Source organism: Eleutherodactylus coqui, chromosome 12 (assembly GCF_035609145.1).
Source record: "Eleutherodactylus coqui strain aEleCoq1 chromosome 12, aEleCoq1.hap1, whole genome shotgun sequence".
Taxonomy (NCBI): Eukaryota; Metazoa; Chordata; class Amphibia; order Anura; family Eleutherodactylidae; genus Eleutherodactylus; species Eleutherodactylus coqui.
The window spans coordinates 85,737,137-85,759,659 of NC_089848.1; the positions used below are offsets into that span (position 1 = coordinate 85,737,137).

At 45.6% G+C, this 22,523-nt stretch overlaps 1 protein-coding gene across 1 annotated transcript in view; it reads right to left on the bottom strand.

Moving 5' to 3' along the window:
* The window catches only part of GLCCI1 (glucocorticoid induced 1), a 54,980-nt gene that overhangs the window by 14,607 nt on the left and 17,850 nt on the right, over positions 1-22,523 (bottom strand). The window contains exons 3-5 of the mRNA XM_066585342.1: positions 19,366-19,455; positions 11,773-11,886; positions 4,702-4,851 (exon numbers count right to left, since the gene is read on the bottom strand). Coding sequence (XP_066441439.1) covers positions 4,702-4,851; positions 11,773-11,886; positions 19,366-19,455 — 354 coding nt within the window. The remainder of the gene's footprint in view (positions 1-4,701; positions 4,852-11,772; positions 11,887-19,365; positions 19,456-22,523) is intronic.

Here is a 22,523-nt window from a genome sequence, read left to right on the forward strand (position 1 = left end):
GAAAAGGAGGGCCAGAGTGCAGCCACCTCCGGGGAGGGCGAGAAAAGGAGGGCCAGAGTGCAGCCACCTCCGGGGAGGGCGAGAAAAGGAGGGCCAGAGTGCAGCCACCTCCGGGGAGGGCGAGAAAAGGAGGGCCAGAGTGCAGCCACCTCCGGGGAGGGCGAGAAAAGGAGGGCCAGAGTGCAGCCACCTCCGGGGAGGGCGAGAAAAGGAGGGCCAGAGTGCAGCCACCTCCGGGGAGGGCGAGAAAAGGAGGGCCAGAGTGCAGCCACCTCCGGGGAGGGCGAGAAAAGGAGGGCCAGAGTGCAGCCACCTCCGGGGAGGGCGAGAAAAGGAGGGCCAGATTGCAGCCACCTCCGGGGAGGGCGAGAAAAGGAGGGCCAGATTGCAGACACCTCCAGGGAGGGCGAGAAAAGGAGGGCCAGATTGCAGACACCTCCAGGGAGGGCGAGAAAAGGAGGGCCAGATTGCAGACACCTCCAGGGAGGGCGAGAAAAGGAGGGCCAGATTGCAGACACCTCCAGGGAGGGCGAGAAAAGGAGGGCCAGATTGCAGACACCTCCAGGGAGGGCGAGAAAAGGAGGGCCAGATTGCAGACACCTCCAGGGAGGGCGAGAAAAGGAGGGCCAGATTGCAGACACCTCCAGGGAGGGCGAGAAAAGGAGGGCCAGATTGCAGACACCTCCAGGGAGGGCGAGAAAAGGAGGGCCAGATTGCAGGCACCTCCAGGGAGGGCGAGAAAAGGAGGGCCAGATTGCAGACACCTCCAGGGAGGGCGAGAAAAGGAGGGCCAGATTGCAGACACCTCCAGGGAGGGCGAGAAAAGGAGGGCCAGATTGCAGACACCTCCAGGGAGGGCGAGAAAAGGAGGGCCACACTGCAGCCACCTCCGGAATAAAAAAGAAAAAAAAAAAAAAAAAAAAAAAAAAAAGGAAAATAAATAAATAAATGAGGGTAGAACTGCTGTGATTACTGGGGATTTAAAGGAGGGTATTAAAAGCACAATTTTTTCTAATAGTTACTACAAGAGAGGAGCAAGGAGCTGCTTTAAATACCAAGTGGAGTTCTGTTTTAGGTGGGCTCGATTCAGAAGTGCACCACCATCCCTACAGAGTCACTGCTGGCTACTAACCTTTAATGCTTAGAAACCTTCCTATGGTTTGTCCAGACCTTTTTATGGTGCAGCTTCATGTGCCCTCTGAAGTGCCCTTGTTGTTGCCCCATCATTATACAGCGGTGCTCATCCCTTGTAATGATCTCATATAGACCTCCACGTCCCATAAAACAAACAGCCGGTATAATAAGATGCAGCCAGGGCTAAAATAAGGAGATTCAGCTGCAGTTTATATATAGAGTTGTTTGCTTTATGTGGAACATTCTGCTTTAACAGTTAAGGAAAAACCGTGCGGCGCGGAGGTATTTATAGCCCGTACCAAGATAACAAGCGCAATTTACTGCAGAAAGGAAACCTCCTACACTAAACCCAAGCGAAATAACCCAGAGATCCCTATCAGGATGTGCAGCCAATAGTGTGGGGGGCTCTGGAATTAAAAGGTCTCAATTAGAGGTCCATAAGGGGGGGGGGGGGGGGGGTTAACAACACGGCCTTCTAGTCAGAAGTAAACTGGTCAGCATCCAGCGGGAAAGGAGTCCTGTGTTGGGAGGTCAGTCTGATTTCTAAGTTTAAGGGTAGAACTATGAATGGCAAGTCCATTATGGGACTAAACCCACTACAAAGGGATTCTTTGACATTACATTTTTTTGTTTTGAAACAGCCCAGTCCTGAGAACATATTCTTTTTGGTTTCAGCTCGGGAACCAAACCTTCAAAAGGGGTTTTGTCATAAAAAAAAAAATAAAAAATTAAAATCTATACTTACCTATTCCTCCCTAATCAGTCTTCTCACTGCATCTTCACCGCACCGATCTCCTCCTGCCTCCGCCAAATCCCCTGGGTCACCTCACCTCCAGCCGTATCCTCCTCTCTCTGTTATGTAGCGTCCATTCGCTACGCAGTTCTCTTTCTGCAGGGCAATGAATGCTGAGTCCTCGGCAGCCTGTTTTGGCACGCAGTTGTGGTGTCTCACCACTAGTGTTCATCTAGTATATGAACACTCGCGGCGATAGCCCATGCCTGCATGCTAAAGCAGGCTGCCGAGGATTCGGCATTCCTCCCTAGACAGCTAGTGACAGAGTCCACTGCTCGGCAGGAAGGAGAATGCCGAGAAGGTAAGCTACATCGGTGGGCTGGAGGTGAGGTGACCCGGGGGACTGGAGGAGCAAGAAGATGATCGGAGGGGAGAAGATCTGGAAAGTAGACTGACTGGGGAGGAATAGGTAAGTATTGATTTTTTTTTCTAATTACAGAACCCTTTTAAAGTGAATATTCATTTTATATCACAAAGTCGCTCCCACTTTGCCACCCCAATGAAACTAATGAAGCACTGGCTGTGCATGCTTGGCAAGCGGGCCATCTCTGCAGGGGAAGAGGGGGGGGGGGGGCTGGGGAGGGACAGGCTATAGGGGACATAGAATCCCCGCTCAAGATCGGCAGGGGTCTTACCGATCACCAAGTTAACCCCCTATCCTGTGGATAGGGAAAAAAAGCTAAATTGTAGTTTTGGTACAACCCCCTAAACATACTTTTAGACCTTATCCCCATATAGTCAACAATTCATCTTTAACAGCCTGCAGCTACTAATAGGGGGAATTTACTGCATTCAACATGCAAGCAATTTATGGTAAACTTCAAAACACCCCATAGTGGTGGTGGCATGTAGCAAGAGCTGTATAATTTCACTTTGTATCTATGCAAGAGACTTGTGGTCTGTATTCACTGAATGGCCACTCTTATTAAAGACCCCCTTATCTAGTACCACGTTGGACCTCCTTTGGCTTCAGAACCGCAGTTCACTATGGCATAGATTCCACTAGGAGTGGAAATCATTCTGCAGGACTATTGACCCCAGGGGGCGCCAAGAAAACATTCCCCACACTATTACTCCAACTCCACCAGCGTGAACTGTTGACACCCGACAGGAAGGGTTCATCGATTCATGCTGCTGGCGTCAATTTCTGACCCTCCCATCAGCACGGTGCAACAGGTGATATTTTCCACTGCTCAGTGATCCAATTTTTGCCCTTTTCTCCCACTGGAATTTCGTCTTTGTGTCACTGCTGACAAAGGGAAACAAACTTTAACTGCTGTTCAAGCCCTCCCACGTTAAGGAACCAGTTGTACACGTTAGTTTCAGCGCCACTGTTGTATTTGGGTTCAACTTGCTTGATTATGCACTGCCTGTCCGTCAGAATAATTCTTGACATCCTCCTCTGCTGCCTTTTGGCGACAAGTTCTTGACATCCACAGGATCCCCTTTCGCTGGATGTTTTTCCTTGATCACGCCATTCTTGGTATACTCTTCACATACTTGCATGAGAAACCCCCACACGGTTGGCAGTGAAGTCCTGACCTCAGCTAGTCTAGCACCAATGACCAGGCCTTGTTGGAAGTCACTCAGATAGCCGAATTCCCATTTAATGTGAATTCACACTGAAACCGATCCATGTAAAACCTTTTTTTTTTGCCGAACTTCAGGGTCACAGCTCTAATTTACATACAGGAAAGCTCCAATTATGAAAGGGTCGGGGTCTCGCTCATCTCTACTTATGAACTATGGTGCAATTACCGTGACTTACCCCCCCAATTTAAATTTTTCACTACGAAGAATAAGTACACATTTACATCCAGCAGCCTCTAGGGAAGCGCTGCACGTAGCTGTCACCATTCATACGGCCGATGCACATCCTTACTAACAGACTGTCGGCTGTTTAGTATTCAGGTCATATCTAGTAGAGAAAGAACTTACTAAAGCCCAATACAATAATGTCTCTGATCTCTGGGGAAGATGACAGAACCCTGACATCTGCCACATGCACTCCCCAACCAGGTGTGATCTAGCACCGGAATGGAACTGGCACCAGAAGCAAGCTGGAAACCAATTACGAACAGTGCAGGGATAAACAATTATTAAACCGGAAACGAAGGGTCACTTCTGAACATAAAATTTTAAAGCTAGTATATATACACGCACATATATCTACACTAGCTGAAATACCCGAGTTAATTTGATACAGGTGTGGTTCGCACGGAACATTTTATGAAGTCATGGTTACTTTAGAGGAACCGAGGAAAACAATATGTATACACAGAGGAGCATTAGATTCTTCTCAGGCTGCATGTACCGATGTCCCTCGGCAGAATGTGTCACCCCTTCCACTCTCCTCACTTAGGATCTAAAGAATGCTCGCGCCAAATTTCACGCTAGTACAACACCTGGAAGTTAAAATACATAGGGGTGCACTAACTTTTGCAATTAGCATTGAATAATAGAGTTGTGACCGATTTACTTTTCCTATTTAGGACCTTACTTATCCTTTCAAAATTCTGCCTGCCGCTCAATAAAACAGCATATGAACTTCCATCCTATGTGGACGAACGATCGTAATTACCATCACTCGCCTCTCATAAGCAGATTCTTGCCCCCATGTGAAGGAAAGCGAAAGGAGTGCCGATCAAAACGCACTTTGATCGGTGCTCATTAGACTAGATTGAGAACTCTACCTCTAGGAGCAGATTTCATGGCACAGGGGAGATAAAATGAGAATTGCTCAGAAAATCCACCAATGACTAAACAGACGATACCTTGGCGCCATCTTTCTCACTAGTTTCTTTTATAAAGACTCTCTCGAGTTCAGGGCTTATCCCTTCAACGTTACATGGAACTCTGGAGCCTATGGATTTTGGTACCAGGATACTTGCTGTGGGGACGGGGATGGATCTGGATGTAGAAGCCTGTAAAAGATAAAGAGAGACATGTACAATCAAGGGCAACCAATAAAAATACATTTAAAAAATATTTTAAAAAACAAACAAAAAAACCACAACCTTTCCAGAGTACATTATATAGTGGTGTGCAGACTGGCAGGTGGGGTTTGGACTAAATACATTTCCAAGTTAAGGCCTCATGTCCACGGACATAATTGAATTGCGGAATCCGCGTGGGTCACCCACACCATCATCCGCAGTTCAATATGCCCATAGCCTACATGCCAGCGGATGCCCAATGATAAATATCTGCAGATCTCATTTACCTGGAGTGCGGATCACACGCGTGGGGGGAAAAAAAAAAAAAAAAACCCCAGGGATTTATTTTTCTGCGGATCCTGCAGGGATGTTTTCCCATTGCATCCTGGATCCGCGAAAAAGCAGGAGATTTAAAGAAAAGAAAAAAAAAGAAAAGCGTGGGGCATGCGCACGACACGCCGGCCAGCGTGCAGTGCACATGCGCTGTGCAGGAGAAAGAAGTTCCGTCTGCGACAGAGGAGGCCCGCACCGTGTCCGGACACGTGAGTAAAATGTATTTTTTGCCTCGTGTCTGCAGGCACAGGTGGAATCCGCGCTGCAGGTTCCACACTCAGAATCAGTGCATGCCCATGGACATGAGGCCTAACCAGTCGGAGCTCTCTTCATACAGGCTACCTACACCCGGGCGAGTGCGATATTGGGCCATGAACCTCTGCCCGATATAGCGCACATGAATGTACAATCTACCCACGCATGGGAGGCATTTTTCTCAGACAAAACCATCTTGCATGGGTAAAGTTCCAATCCACTTGTGAGAGTTACATGCGCGAGAGGGGATCGGAAGGGTTTCCCATTGATTTCAATAGGAAGCCTCACATCGCACGGCATTAAAGCTCCCATTGAATTGGCATGAGCGAGGTGTTCTAAGGAATGCGAAACGTTAGAACAAGTGATCGCAAGTAAAAAATATTATTTTATGATTTTTAGATAAAAAATATCTTGAAGAAAAAAAAATTCCCTAGTTGATGCATCTAAAAATAAAAATCCCAAAAAATTTACACATCACATTAATACCACATAAGTAACTACACTTTTTTGATGACCATCTCCAAAAAAGATAAAACACCATCAAATTTGTACCTCAAAATGGAACCAAACATAGGTCGTCCCACAAGAAAAAAAAAAAAAAAACACCACACCACATACACGTGTATTAGTATATTGATGGGAACTGTAATTTTACTGACCCACAGAAGACATGTTATTTTTGCTGTCCCATGAATGGGGCAAATATACCGCCCAACCCCCATAATAGTGCAATGGTAGATTTTTTTCCCTCATTTCACCCCACTTCAAAATGTCATAAGCTTTCCAATACATTATACGGTACGTTAAATGGTTCCACTGAAAAATACAACTCGTCCTGCGAAAAACGAAGCCTTATGTAGATTTTTACCCAAAAAAACAACAAATTAAAAGTTATGATTTTTTCAAAAAGCGGGCGCATCGGAACTGCAGAATGTGACCCGGACATTAGCTGCGGCAACGCCCCTTGGTCATGAAAGTGTTAAACGCCTTCAGGATACATAACCCTAACGGGAGTAATGACACTCGGGTGGGACTAAAATCTTGAGTAAGGAAAGGTTGATCGCCGCTGGTAAAACCTTGGAAGCTGAACTATTCTGTATTCTGCCAATGTAAGACCAGCCGCAGCAGGGGAAGGAAGGGTGGGGTGCTGGCGGGCTACACATGCCAGACACGGCTTATTTAGGAGATTTACCAAGTGTGTTTAAACAGAAAGATGTTTCCATACAGATTAGCGCTCCCCCCATCCTAGTGGAAATTATTCCTTCATTAGTCATCATTAACTGGCTGCAGAGCGCAAGATGCATTCTTCATGTCCTTCTGTAGGCTACGGCCATTACTCAGGGCCAGAGACCCCGTTAGGGGCGGTCCCCGCTTCGCACGCAACCAACAGTCTTATTAAGTTTTTGAATAGACTACTTTAGGGCTCGTTTACATCGGAAGTTCCATTCGGAGCCTCAGTCACAGATTTATGCTGAAATGCAGGACAAAATAGAGAAGAACTCTGCACCACTTCACCCGGGAAAATGCAGGAAGGCCTAGTGAAGGCTGGACGGACCCCGTTAAAATGGATGGGGTTGGTTTGGCGCCATTCGTTTATCTTGAGACAGAAACGGGCTTCCCTTTTCCTGTCCCCATGTCAGAAGAGAAAAAAAAACCCCAACAAGGTTAACTGGCCCTTAAAATGTGTTTCTACTCAAGCGTAACCCCCTCGGTAGGATAGGGAACCAATGTACAATCAGGTTTTTGGGACAGTTCTCTTTATTGCTAAGGTCCCAGCAGTCAGCTCCCTAGCGACTCAGAGAATGGCGCACACCAAAAGCCCCATATGAGTGGAGGCTCAATAAGCTCAAAAAGTTTCTTGTTGCTAGTTACTGGTAAGTGCAGGACTGACCGCTTCCACCTTTGTCTTGCAAAAAGCTTGAAGTCCCAGAATATTCCTTGGCCGTCATGTCTGAATTTACCTACCCATCGAGTCTCTGTAATAGTCGAGTCTTGAAAATTGGAAGGTCATTCCAAAACGCGACTCGCACGAGAAGGGACTCCGTTCTTCTGAATACCGTCATACACATGAGCGATGTTTTCCCTCACTGTCATGTGGCAAGAGGGGAAGGAAAATCGCCGCTTGTCCTATTTTTTGTGTTCCTCGGACGCCTTGTCCATTGATTTCAATAGGGCCTTACATAAATCGCATTGTTCTCATATAGTGCAATGCGCATGTGAGGTTTCCCATTCAGGAGGAAACACTTCTGATCCGCTACTGCGTATGAAACTAGTGCGAAAACATCGTAATTTCACGGAAGGTAAGCAAGGCGATTGTGCATGGAAAGAGGCCTTGCATTCGCAGGTTGACGAGTGCGACATGACGCTCGCCCGTGTGTAGCTAGCCCTGGGGTGTATTCACACGGGAGTTCTGGACGGTTCCGTGATTCACAGAACCCTCATGAAAACATAATCCATCCGTCCAGCGAGTTAATTCATAGGAGTGATTCTCTCTCGAATACAATAATTGCTGCATATCCTAACTGACTATTTTTGGGTGATTCTTGTTAATGAATCGCCCGTTATTTTCTATGGGAGTGGGGGGGGGGGGGGGAATACACTCCTACGAGATGCATGCGAGTACAATTTGCTTTTAAAGCATTTTACTCCTGGACCCACAAGCGATTTTTTTTTTCCACACACATGAAAAACTGCTGTAAATCTGATGCAAATCGCACTTCTTGTGCAGAGACATCACACATGCAGTAAAATTGCAGTGAAGCGGTCAGTCTGTATATACAGCCTCAAAAGGGGGTTTTCCCCAAGTTAGGCAAAAATGGCAAGAAGGTGGGGAACCTTATGATCTATCCGGACGATAGGTCCTCAATAGTTGATCGGTGAGGATCTGTGCCGATCAGCTGATCCTCCAGCCCGCTGTCAATGCGGTAGGGCCGAATGTAGTCATTGGTGGTAAGGACCAGAAGTGTTTACAGCCAGCTTCCTTCCCATTGAAATCAATGAGAGCGAGGCCTTCTAAATGCAGTCAAAGCCAGAAGTGTAATTGCAGGCATCACTCCCATTTGTTTCAATGGGAGTTAAGCCAGCTATTATACTTCTGGACCCGACCATGTCAATAGTAAAAGTCCTGGAATACCTCTTTAAAAAAAAACAAAAAACCAAAGTCATGCTCAAAACTAATCGTCTGCTCCTCTCCTCACTGCTGGTTAGCATTTACATTGGCTGCAGCAGTTATGATAGAGAGAGAGAGATGTATGTATGTATGTATGTATGCATGCATGCATGCATGCATGCATACACACACACGCATACACACGTTGCTTCCCCTTTAAGACCGGCTCCATTGTCAAATGTAAAATCCAGCACATTTCTAATATATCTTTATTAACCATTAGAGATGAGCGAACGTACTCGTTTCGAGTAATTACTCGATCGAGCACTGCAATATTCGAGTACTTCAGTACTCGGGTGAAAAAAGATTCGGGGGGCGCTGGGGGGGAGGTGTGGCGGCGCGGGGGTAGCAGTGGGGAACAGGTGGGAGCCCTTTCTCTCTCCCTCTCCCCCCCCCACTCCCCGCTGCAACCCCCCCCACTCACCCACGACGCCCCCCGAATCTTTTCGCCCGAGTACGGAAGTACTCGAAAATCGCAGTACTCGGGCGAAAAAGGGGCGTGGCCGAGTAGGTTCGCTCATCTCTATTAACCATTTATGAGGATTTCATTTTTGCTCCCTTTCACCTTCACGTTAAAAAAAAAAATAGCCAATAGCTCTTGCTATGACTTGTGTCTAGGCGACAAGACGAGAGCAACGGATGTGTCAACAGCAGCCTGCTGACCGTTTCCATCCAGAAACAGCTGCTTTTCATTTTTAAAAGTTGCACAAACGTCAAAACAAAAAACAAGAAATGGTGAAACCAGAACGGTGATGAAAACATTGACTGGTTATACAGCAAATAAAGGTGGAGCTGTGCTGCGAGAGACGGTCCTCGCATGGCTACATCTACATAGCAGAAGGGCAATGGGAATGTAAATGCTATAAAAACATCACAACAATACCACAGACTTACAAATAGTTTCTTGGGAGAGTGAAATAATATTTGACCAGTTAGAACAGATTAGGAGAAGCCAAACATTGTTCCGGATCTGCTGCGAACATGCCAGACACGTAGGAACATGCCTGCTCCGGATCAGCCGAGCGCAAAGAACGTGATTACACAGCATCAGCGGCTGGAAAACAATCGGCTTCATCCAACTTCTGTCTAGAAATCCTACTTTTAACAACACTCCGATAATGCGGCATATTAGGGGCTGCCGGATTATCAGATGTGTCAACCTGCTGGGTTTCCCCACTTATCCTACATATACATTCAGTTTTCTGATCTATCTGCTGCATTAAAAACACCATTAAACTGTGGCCACCGGTGAAAGCCATGGGCGGGCGGGCGGGCCGCCATCTTTACAGCAACCATTGTTGTATGGCTCTTCAGATGAATGGCACCAATGTAATACAGAAACTTCTAGAGTCCATTACAACGACAACCCCTGCGTTTCGATAATAGGGCATGTACTGTGTTTCCCAAAAAATAAAACACTGTCTTATACTAAATTATTCCCCAAAAGAGGTGCTAAGGCTTATTTGCAGGGGAATGTCTTATTTTACTTACCCAGCAGGCTCGGTCCAGGTCCTTTCCGCTGCTCTCCAGACCCCCTGGCGCGATACCTGCAGTCCTCGGACGCAGACAGAACCACTTGCTGGTTACAGCGATCATAAATCCCGCCCCCATGAAGTGATTGCTGCGATTGGCTGAGCCAGTAACCAGGAAGTAATTCTGCGTGGGCAGCCGAGGTACCACTCCAGGGGGGCTGGAAAGTAGTGGGAAGGACCTAGACCGAGCCTGCTAAGTAATGTATATTTATGTAAATGAAGCTAGGGCTTATTTTCGGGGTAGGACTTCTATTTCAAACCTCCCATAAAAACCTGAAAAATCAGGCTAAGGCTTATTTTCTGGGAAACACGGTAGGTGTGACAAGATCAAGTACAATCTGGCATGGTCATTATCAGGACATGTATAGCTGGCCACTGACCCAATAGTATATATAAAAATGGGAGAAAATCTATGTCATAGAGGGAGAGTCCATCACTCAGTACCACCTATATCAGCAAGAGCATAGAGCTGCCGCTGAAGGATCAGCTTGGCATCTGGTGGGCAACCCCTTTAAAGTGATTCTGTGGTCCAGGAGCCAAAATCTGCAATATGCAGGGAATAGAACCCATTGGGCCCGTTGTTTGCGCGTGCATTTCGATCACAAAAGGAAAAAAGAAAAAAAAATAGAACAAATGCTATTGGTGCGCAAACGCGCAGAAAAAAGGTTGGCATAGAAGCCAATGGGGGGGGGGGGGTGGGGGGGGGCCACAAACACGGAAGCAGATGCGTTAAACACTGTAATTGCGCTGGAAAACGAACATGTCGAACCAATTTGCGCGTTTGTTTGTGACGCACGAATGAACATGCTTTGCGAGGCCAAAAAAAAACAAACAGAAAAATATGCCGATGTGCATGCAAAAAAAGCATTGTTCACTCTGCAAACACACAGCACTCAGGCATGCGCAAATGCACTTATGCTTGTGTGAAGCCAGCCTGAGGTCTCTTTCACACAGACAGTAATTTCGGCACGAGAAAATTGAGTCTTCGTTCCGGCGATTTTTCAGATATCACTGCTTTTTTGAGAGAATAATCTTGCATCACGGCCGCTCCCAATAAAATTGCGTGATTTTTATCACAAAAGTAAATAGGACTTCTAAATGCTAAAAAGCATCGCAAGAAAATCGAAGTTTGTGCAATGCGATAAACAAAGAGGCTCCATAGAACAAAAAACAAAAACCACAAGTCGCGGCAACAAAGAGCACTGCAATTTTTTTTCTTCTCACAAGATGGCATCAGTGAAAACTAAGGTGAAGGAACCTATTGGAGATCATGGGCTTCACATACATGCATTTTCTCGCATCAAAGAAAGAAAAAAAAATGAATAGCCTGATTTTGAGGCGTGTGAAAGCGGCCCACGGGTGCAGTCACATATAGCTGGTCTGCTGTAAATTTTATTGCGGATCTACAGCAGATTTTCCCCTTTCAATTGAATTTATATTGAAAAGATGACATCTGAGGCAGATCCACAGCGAACCAGTGAGATGTGAACGCACCCTTTAGTGGTAAAGCCTACCTACGTGAGGGCGGATCATCATGGAGCAATGCATTATGTTCAAGGTGCATAGAAGTTGTACGATTGTGTGTGAACAGCGCCCCCCATAGCAGTGCATTGGGCTCACCTGAGTATGACTGATTGCTATATGGTTGCCCTGGAGAGGTGATGAACTGTCCTTCTCCTTGATATGTCGGCTGCTGTTCTTAGTTCGCTGGAGTTGTTGCCGCAGCTTGGCAATCTGTGGAGACAACGACAATATGCAGCATAATCATCAGCGTCTTAAAGGGCTCATGCCCACCAAGGAATTCCAGTTTAAGAAAACAAAAAACACAGCCTATATAAAACCCTACCTCCATTTATAAACACTCTATCACTTATCTTCTGTTGGGCTGCATACCACATTATACTCACTATTCTGTTGCTGAAGTCACTGTGTACATACATTACATTACTTATCCCGTACTGATCCTGAGTTACATCCTGTATTATACTCCAGAGCTGCACTCACTATTCTGCTGGTGGAGTCACTGTGTACATACATTACATTACTTATCCTGTACTGATCCTGAGTTACATCCTGTATTATATTCCAGAGCTGCACTCACTATTCTGCTGGTGGAGTCACTGTACATACGTTACATTACTTATCCTGTACTGATCCTGAGTTACATCCTGTATTATATTCCAGAGCTGCACTCACTATTCTGCTGGTGGATTCACTGTGTACATACATTACTTATCCTGTACTGATCCTGAGTTACATCTTGTATTATACTGCAGAGCTGCACTCACTATTCTGCTGGTGGAGTCACTGTGTGTACATGCATTACATTACTTATCCTGTACTGATCCTGAGTTACATCCTGTATTATACTCCAGAGCTGCACTCACAATTCTGCTGGTGGAGTCACTGCGAACATACATTACATTACTTATCCTGTACTGATCCTGAGTTACATCTTGAATTATACCCCAGAGCTGCACTCACTATTCTGCAGGTGGAGTCACTGTATACATACATTACATTACTTATCCTGTGCGGATCCTGAGTTACACCCTGTATTATACTCCAGAGCTGCACTCACTATTCTGCTGGTGGGGTCACTGTGTACATACATTACTTATCCTGTACTGATCCTGAGTTACATCATGTATTATACTCCAGAGCTGCACTCCCTATTCTGCTGGTGGAGTCACTGTACATACGTTACATTACTTATCCTGTACTGATCCCGAGTTACATCCTGTATTATACCCCAGAGCTGCACTCCCTATTCTGCTGCTGAAGAAACTGTGTACATACATTACTTATCCTGTACTGATCCTGAGTTACATTCTGTATTATACTCCAGAGCTGCACTCACTATTCTGCTGGTGGAGTCACTGTGTACATACATTACATTACTTATCCTGTACTGATCCTGAGTTACATCCTGTATTATACTCCAGAGCTGCACTCCCTATTCTGCTGCTGAAGTAACTGTGTACATACATTACTTATTCTGTACTGATCCAGAGTGATATCCTGTATTATACTGCAGGTTTCAGAGCTGAAATCCCCTCCTGTCACCTGCTCTGGTGATTTGCATTCTGAGAAGTGTCATCTTTACATCAAACAATGGAGATGGAACAATACCTCAGCAGCGCCACCTATTGGAAGGCAGCCTTTACTTCAAACACTGTCTAGCAATATAACATAGGAAAAATGAACGGCCTTCCATCTCACATTATAAAAGTCTTTGTAGCCATTGGGGTTGCATCTTGATGAGCTTGTGGACACTTTCAAAATGACGACCAGCAGAATTGTGAATGCAGCTCCGGACTAACATACAGGTTGTAACATGGCTTACCCTGTTGAGCAGAACGACATGGACATGTAGGACTCTGTAAACCGCAGTCCTGCGCACAAAGCCACCGTTATGGCAGACACAACAACTATACCTCTGTACAGTAATATCAGTACCCTTCCGTAAGTCCCAGGTTAGACCAGCGCCGTGTACACTTAACGTTCTGTAAGTGTGAAGCCGTTTTGGCCACAGTTCTGCAATTACCAGCTGGCTTTTCTAAAAACCCTCCACGTGGGCGTCCTCCAAGCATCGTACGGCCGTGCCAGCGCTTCACAATATTGCTCTGGGAACGTATTTGGCACATTCCTGCGCTGCATGGGAAATGAAAACATACATCCAGTTTACAGAGAACGCTGCCCACCTCCACCAGATGCCCTCAGGATTTCCACACTTAGCAGACGCCGAATGGTGCGAGGCGGGCAGAGAGCCAGCGCCAATTGCGAGAAAGTTCTTAGTTGTATCTGTTCTTAGGAGAGCGGCACAAGAGCCAACGGATCTGCCCGCTCTACAATTATATCCCCTCAGTCTGCGCAATTACAGGTCTGACATTCGAAGGTGCACGAAAGCTGGGAGCCTCGCCTCGCGGCGGCCATATTGGATTTCACAACGTTTGTCAGACACCAAGGCCTAGATTTTACTAAACAATCCACACTAAAAAGCCAGTGCTTTACCCCGTTTAAGTGGCATTCTGCACCGTGGTTCGCACAAGAGATTTTTCACAGTTAGCAAAAAAAAAAAAAAAGTACACATTTTCACAGAAGTTTATGAAGCAAAAGCTGCACTGTGATTGGTTGCTACTGTAACCCTGTTGGTTCTTCTGGGTAGGGGTGTATTCATGTGGTTTCTTATAACACACACTGTAATAGAGGATTACCCCGGCATCCACAGAACAAAAGAAAAATCTGGACGCAGAAGACCCGCACAGATTAAAAAAAAAAAAAAAAAAGGGGGGGGGGGTCCACTGCTGCGGGTAGGGTCGGAGCCCACTGCGTGGGCATGAGGCCTAAGGCTGGTTTCACACAAGCAAGAATCTCATGAGTTTTGGGCATTACAAGACACTCAGCACGATTATTAACTCCATTCTTTCGAATACACATGAGCGACGGTTTCCCTCACCGCATCGTGGCATATCCTATTTTTTTGGCATTCCTCAGAATGCATCGCCTATTGATTTCTTTTTAATATATCACATGACTGATGTGCGATGCAAGGTTTCCTATCAAAGTAAATGGGAAACACTTCCAATCGGAATTCCATAGAGGCGGGGAGTTAATTACCTCACATCTGTGGGTAAAACGCACGTTGACAAGCTTGTCGGATGGATACCGCGCTCGCCCTTGTGAAACATTAAGGCTTTAAAATAAAAAACAAAAACAACCGCTGCTCTCCCGTAGCAACCAATCACAGAGCAGCAGCTTTCATTTTTTATACTGCTTAGGAAAAAAAATGAAAGCTGTGCTGTGATTGGTTGCCATGGGCAAAAAAGTTTTTATTTTTCTTTTAAACATAACTTTCATAATAGTCTGGTGCTGGGTTCCTTCTCCGTAGTCCATCATGTATGTATAATTATAGGAATTATTGCAATGTTCCATTGGTGATAAATCTGGTGACCGGGCAGCCACAGAAGTGTGACAATGTTGTGGGGGCTCCTGTGACCCCCTTGTGTGTGCGGCCGAGCATTATCCTGCTGGAAGCCGTCATGAGAGGAACACATGTGGCTGCAGGATGTCCTGAACATATCACTGAGCTGTCATTGTCCCTCGTACCACTACTAGGGGGCCAACTGTTGTATGTGATGGCCCCCCAGACCATCACACCAGCAGGGGGCAGTGTGCCGCTCCACAGCAAAGGCAGGACTAAGGCACTCACCCCGAGGTCTCCAGACACGAACACACCCGTTGTCCATGCCCAAACTAAAGCTGGATTGGTCGCTGAAGCGACCCGATTCCACTGCTTACAGGTCCAGTTTCATCGTTCACAATACAACTGCAACCGTAGACGACGGTGCGAGCCAAAAGCAGTACATGTAACGGGAACCATAAAACCAAATGTCCTTCAGCCTCCCCTTCTGTGTTACAGGTGGTCATCCTTGTGTAGGGTATGATGGAGTTTCTTCGCGGTTTTCCTTAGTACCTCTAGTTGCGGATTGTAGGTCACTACTAGAGGCACATGATTGTTTCTTTCCTTCTCCTTGTATTGGAGTAGTTGATTCCTGGGTATGCTGGTGGCTCTGGTGATTTGGTCATCAATTGTGGTGGGATGGTAGCCCTGATTTAAAAATGTCCTTTTAAGATGGTACAAATGTTCCTCTCTGGCTGTTGGATTGGAGAAGATCCGGTTGTATCTGATGGCCTGGCTGTAGACAATGGACTTTATGTTTAGGATGAAAACTGTCCCATCTGAGGTATGTAGGCCGATCAATCGGTTTTTGGTATAGGGATGTCTGCATTGAGTTTAAAATCTTTATGCCGTTGTCCAAAAAGTTGATTTCAGTATAAGAGTATATTAAAAAAGGCATCACATCATCTTTTTCAATATTGGGAAAGTCACCTTTGCAAAGTACAGACGGTCTTGGATGCCATACGGGATGCAGGCCTGACCATAAACCCTGAAAAGTGTGCTTTAAGCTTGGGAGGAAGCCAAAAACCTTGGCTACATCATAGGCAGAGGAGTAGTCAAACCTCAGATTAACAAGGTGGAGGCTATACAGAGTTGGCCCAGGTCTTTAACTAGGAAACAAGTCAGGGTTTTCTTGTCATCAGAGTATTATAACAGGTTTGTGCCAAAGTTTGCCTCCATAGCTGCACCATTGACTGATTTGACTAAAGGTCGGATGTCCGTAATGGTGACGTGGACTCTAAAAGGCAGAGAAGGCTTTTCATAGCCTGAAGTTTGCTTTGTGCCAACAGCCAGTACTAATCACTGATTTCACCAAGGAATTTATAGTACAAACAGATGCAGGTATGGGTGCAGTGTATGATGGCCATAAATGCCCAGCCCTCCGGTCTGGAGAAGACAGGGTGGGGTATGTAGGCATGTGACAGGGAGGGTACTGGAAGGAGTGTACATCTCACCCAGAGCCTGGGAGTGACATGAGTCCACTGTGAACTTCCCATAATTTGCAGACAAATGCTGCATGTTCTTACTAGGTGAGCAGAGTACTCTATCATTTAGCGCCCCACACAAGGTTTATGTGCTGCAAGTGGCCATTTTCCACAGATTTTCTGTTGCTGGAATAAAATAAAGCGGGATGGACTTTATATGGACTGTGTGAGCGACTGGATCCTTGCCGATCAACGCAGACATTGGCGCCATCTAGCAAGGTGAAAGCTTTCACTGACGGACTCTACACTAATTCTCCAACTTCCCTATGTTGTACAAATATGGAATTTGGCATGACCATTCTTTATGTACTAAATAAGAAAAGTAATGGGGTCCCAACTATTACTCAATGCTAATTGCAAAAGCAAAGAAGGGAAATTTAGGACCTAAAGAATGCTCGCGCCAAATGAGGAGGGTGGGAGGGGTGGCACATTCTGCAGAGGGACATTGGTACATGCAGCCTGAGGAGAATCTAACGCTCCTTTATGTGTATACATATTTTATTCCTCGGTTCCTCTAAAGTAACCATGACTTCATAGAACACGTAAACACCTCTTAATATAATAGACCTGCTCAGTAAGGAAGCTCTTGACTAACTGAAAAAATGTTAAAAGGAGGAAGTGAAAAAGCTGGCTTATACTTTATCATCAAGAAAACGAAGATTATGACAACAGCTGGTAACGGTACAGAGGGGGGGGGGGGGATCTACAATGAAAAAAAAAATAGAGGCAGTTCAAGACTTCTTCTGTTCGAAAAATCGGCCACAGTGAATAATCAGGACCCGACGAATCATGCTAGGTTGAAGCAATGTTAATGGATAAAATCCAGAATGACAAAGACCTAAAAATTTGCACTGAAATGCCAGATAGTCAGCAGAGTTATCTTCCCAGTCACAACTCACGGCTGCGGATGGTGGACACTGAAGAAAAAACGGTAAGAGGAAGAGTGAAGCCTTCAAACTTTGGTGCTGGAGGAAATTCCTACCAATTCCTTGGACCACCAAGATCAGAAACAAAGCAGTCCTAGACAGCATCAAACCAAAGTTTTCATTAGAGGGCAAAAATTACAAAAGACACAAGACTCATACTTCGGGCCACATAATGCGAGCCAATTCATTAGAAACATCAAATCAGGCTTTTTGAGTGGTCAGCGGCAAAAGACGACCTGGTCGCCAAAGAACACGCTGGATGGATAGCATCATGGCTGACATATGCAAATGGTTGAACTCTAAAGAAGTAGTACAAAACAGAACTGTGCCGAGAGGGCCAATCCATAAAGGGTCCGAGAGAAGATAGGAAGGAACTCGACCATCGATCACATGCACCACTGCTGGCAGAAGTACTTGGAAAAGCAACTGGGAAAGAGGAGCTGGTCTCCTTGCAATCACTAAAGGGAAGATTAGCTGTAGAGACTAACAGGGAAATGGAAGGGAATTGGAGGGTATACAATTTTTTACTATGGAGGACACTTGTGAATACAGTTTGTAACGTTTTTCACCATTTCAGAAATGATACTCTTTGGTTTTATTACTACCTTATCAGTTCTAAAACCAGTATAACTAGACTATGGAAAATGACAAAAGAAACCCTCATTACTGAGACCCCCGTAAAGCCCTTCCAGCGACGCTGACGTTACACGATGAAGACGCGCACATGCTCTTTGTAATTAAACCCACTAGAACAATACCAATGTCTAGGTTACCAAGAGTGGGCGTCAAGCAAGTAGCGAGAAGTGTAAATCTACGGGCGTGGGCGCATTATGACACATAGTAATTTGCAACCTGTGCTTTTATTCAGACTGCGCAGCTCTCTTATTGGCGATGACAGATTGGGGTTATTCTGGATTCTAATAGCTGCTGACCTAAAATAACGCTAAGGAACATCTCCCTGCGGGGAAAGAAAAAAAAAAGTTTCAGAGATAACGGCAACTTTTCCTTGCCCGGAAAGAGTGACTGCATAAAAAAATTAGGAAAGTAAGGAAGGAAATACATGTTCTCAGACATCCTTTAACCTGGAGCATAAACTGAATGGAAAAAGCAAGGCTTAAATCAATGACCATACTATGTACCATGCTCCAGTCCTAACCAAAGCTGCATTCAAAATGCTCCTCACAGATACACAGTGGCCAGCTTAGCCAAGATAGTATAATCCACTACAGAACCGTGGCGTCTTGCGTACTACATCCCCCAAAATACATGATAGCAAATCATATCTTTGTAGGATGAGAAAGAAGTAGTGGGATGTAAAGTTTAAAGTGACCCTTCGGTCCCGGACATACAAAGATGGCCGCTCCGCTTCTCTGACTGATACACGCACTGCATTGGTAGTACATCAATAGTAGTGTGTTAGACCACCGATGCAGTGTGTGCATCAGGAAGTCAGAGAATTGGTGCGGCCATGTTTGTTCAGGACCAGAGGGTCACTGCAAAAGTCAAAATTAAAGCAACAGGTCTTGATCACGACCAGAAAGAGGATGAAGGTTGGCTCGATAACATCTATAGGAATGCTGTACTCCACTTCTATTCTGTCATGCTACGGTCTTCCATCTTTCTATTGGGTGGCAAGCAGAGGAGAGTGACATGTGACTGCTGGATCAGACTACATAATTTGTTTGTAGTCTGTAACCATGGATACACATAGGACCTGTATAACAGAACTGGTAATTCTATTTTTAAACTAAGACTTAGATTACATAAAACCACAACACAGAGCATTTCCACTCCCCCCATTAATCGCTGCAGACATGACTCCAATATAACGTGTGCCCACCTCTTTGAGCTGGTCGGCACTACCCCAGGACGCAGAGCGCTGATGGCTTATTTTCTTCTCGTTGCTCTCTTCTCCCCAGCAGCTCGGTGTCTACAGAAAAAGGCAAGTACAGTTAGTACCCAGATATTGTCAAATCACTGGCTGTGAGGTGGGATACGAGAAAATAAAAAAACTTTACATTGAAATATCCAGTTTAGAAACCTGTGTTCGTTATTGGACAGGGTCCTCTGCTTAACCCCTTAGGGACGTGTCTATTTTGGACCTCAAGACGTGACAATTTTTTGAAATTTCCATCTCCACTTTCCAAAAGCCATAGCTTTATTTTTCCATCCACCAAGCCATATAAGGCCTGGTTTGTGGTGTGTCAGGCGCTAGCTATTATTGGGGCTGTTTTGAGGTACATTAAGTATTTTATAACTTAATTTTCATTTGAAGAGCAGAGTGAACAGGCGGAAAATGTGCCTTTTTTTCTTTTTAAAGTTCACCACGTAGTATATATATATATTATTGGGAATTTTTTTTTCCCCATCATTACATTTAAAGATACAACTTTTTAATGTTTTATGGACAGTTATGAAGGCTTGTTTTTTGCAGTGATTTCAGTTTATTCAATGGATCATGACAGATGCGCAGATAAAAATAATTTAAAGGCTGTGTCCTTTAGGGGTCTTTAACGTGAGATAATCGTATTGCTCAGATAATATACTGCAGTACAGAATTACAGCAGTGTATTATGTGATTGGCCTGTCAGCACTTGCGATGGCAGACCCAATGACCATTGTTAGGCCTCAGGTTGCCATGGCAACCTATTGGCACTCGGCGAATTCAACCCAGAGGGCCGATGATGTCCCAGAGGGGAGTGCCCTCCATCTGTTCTCTCCGTACATGCCACAATCAACATTGATCAGCAAGAATATCCATCCCCACCATTTCAGAAGTAGGTCGGCTGTTAGTCAGCTCCAAGTGCGGCTGGTGTGGGCTCAACTCCTGAGCATGCGTCATTCACATAACAAGAGTTTTTCGCGCCAACCTCTTCCCACACAGGACGTACATATTTGCCCTGAGGCGTTAAGGGGTTAAACCCTCGATTTTTCTGGCTAGAGTGTAGAGTGGCTACAAAGAGAGTCTCTCACCCTTGAGGAGCCCTCCTGTCTTGCATTACAGAGATACCCATTATTAGGAAAGGGCACTATGCAATACTCAATTTCCCCTGTGGTGGCACTGCAGGGATACTGCACACTTAAAAAAAAACAAACAACAACACTGCACCAACGCAGTTTATCCTGTGATTGAGGTTCAAATCTTGGATAAAATTTGATCCCCCAATTTTGGCAGATCAAATTCACTGATCAACATTCAACAGCCGAAATCCACAATTGTGGACTCTGCTGATGGACAACTTGGCACTGTCGCACCCCTCTCTAAGGGCAGCATAAGGTAGTGACCACACTGATATGTCTGCCATGTTGATCTGTGCAGTAGTTTGAGGAACTTTTCTTTTATCAGTACCAACACATGCCTAGAGGACTACTTCTGGTATTCTTGGATACTCATGAGCAGCAGGCTCGCTCCACCCACCCCTCCCTCCCGCCAATGATTGACAGCTCTGCCATTACTGTGCCTAGAGAGAGCTGCCAATCACTGGCTGGAGGGCAGGGTGGGTGTGGCTAACTCTCAGCTCATAAATATGCAGGACTACTTCTGTGTCTGTCTGCTGCTCATAAAATACAAGTTTCTCCAAAACTATAGCACAGATCCACACAGCAGATATATCCCTGCAATCAGTGTGACAGGCACTACCTTATGGTGCTCAGTGAGGGCTGCAAAAAGACTGACAGATTCTCTTTCAGCTCGTCCACCGTGAAAAAGTACTGCGCGGCGAAGACGACAACCCTTCGAAGAATTGACAGAAGAGGATAAAAATGTTGACTGGTCAGCAGCCACATAAACTGGGAGATGTACAACTGACCAATAGCAGCTGTATGGGAACCATACATATTAACGAGTGGAAATCAAAAGCCTCATTGTTGGTCGGCACTCATTAGCAAGGGCAGATGATCTGGCTGTGTAAAAGCACCCCTAGACAATGCCGGCCCATCACAGTGGTGTCTTACTGATCACTTTTCGAGCCCTTGTCTTTTCTAAGTCACCCAACCCTACACGGCGCTGTAATAGAAATCCGGGGAGATTTTATTTGCTGCCGCTCACATTGTCCAGAGGAACGTTTAAGAGGAGACATTCTAGCAGCAGAGGGGGGCATTAAACATGTAACAGGGAAGACTGGGCGCATTGCAAAGGTGCTCGGAGCTGCAGAAAGGCTAATGCTATTCTATTACTAATTGTGAGCCAGTCTGAAATATTAAAGAAGCCTCTCAAGTCACTAAACATTATCACAAAGCTTGTATGTATGAAGTGACGCAGGAAGCAACACCAGCCGCCGCCAGCAACCCTACATACTGCCCGGAGAAGTCGGCCCAAGGGCAAGCGCTGCTAGCATCAATACCTTGGACAGAAAACCCCCTGAAATCCAACATGCCCAATCCTTCTCTCCTTGACCCCTAGCAATGGAAAAGGTGGGTACTTTGTGAATGAGGATGTCTTCACCCAAAAGGAAACCCACCAGTGCATTACCTAAAGAAGTTACAATGCTAGCCACCAAGTCCGCCTTCACCCATGAAATACTTGCAGAAGTTCTCCAAAACCAGTAGTGGATCATACTTTATGAAGACATGACTAGAAGCCTGCACAGCGGGGCAGCTGTGGATATAGTACTTTTGAACTTTTGCGCAAACTTGCTCTCACATGACTTTCGGAGCTGCAATTCGGCTGTTAAAACAGCCAAAACGCAGGCAAGTCGCAGTCACGCGCGATTTACGTTGAGGCCTAAAGTGAAAGTTGCTTACTACCAAAATCCAACCAAGCAGGACTATTTTTAAGACTCTGCCGTCAGTCTCATTAGGATCGGGAGGGGTAACATCTCTCCTTAGGGAGAGCACCAGGGCGGTGAGTGAGTAGACTTCTAAGGCCATCCGTGCTCCTCTGGGTAATATGCAAATAAGGAAGGTGGAACAATACCTCAGCAGCGCCACCTATTATCTCATCATAAGGCCTCTTTCAGACGGGTTATAAAATCGCAAGATTTTGTAGTGATGTCACAT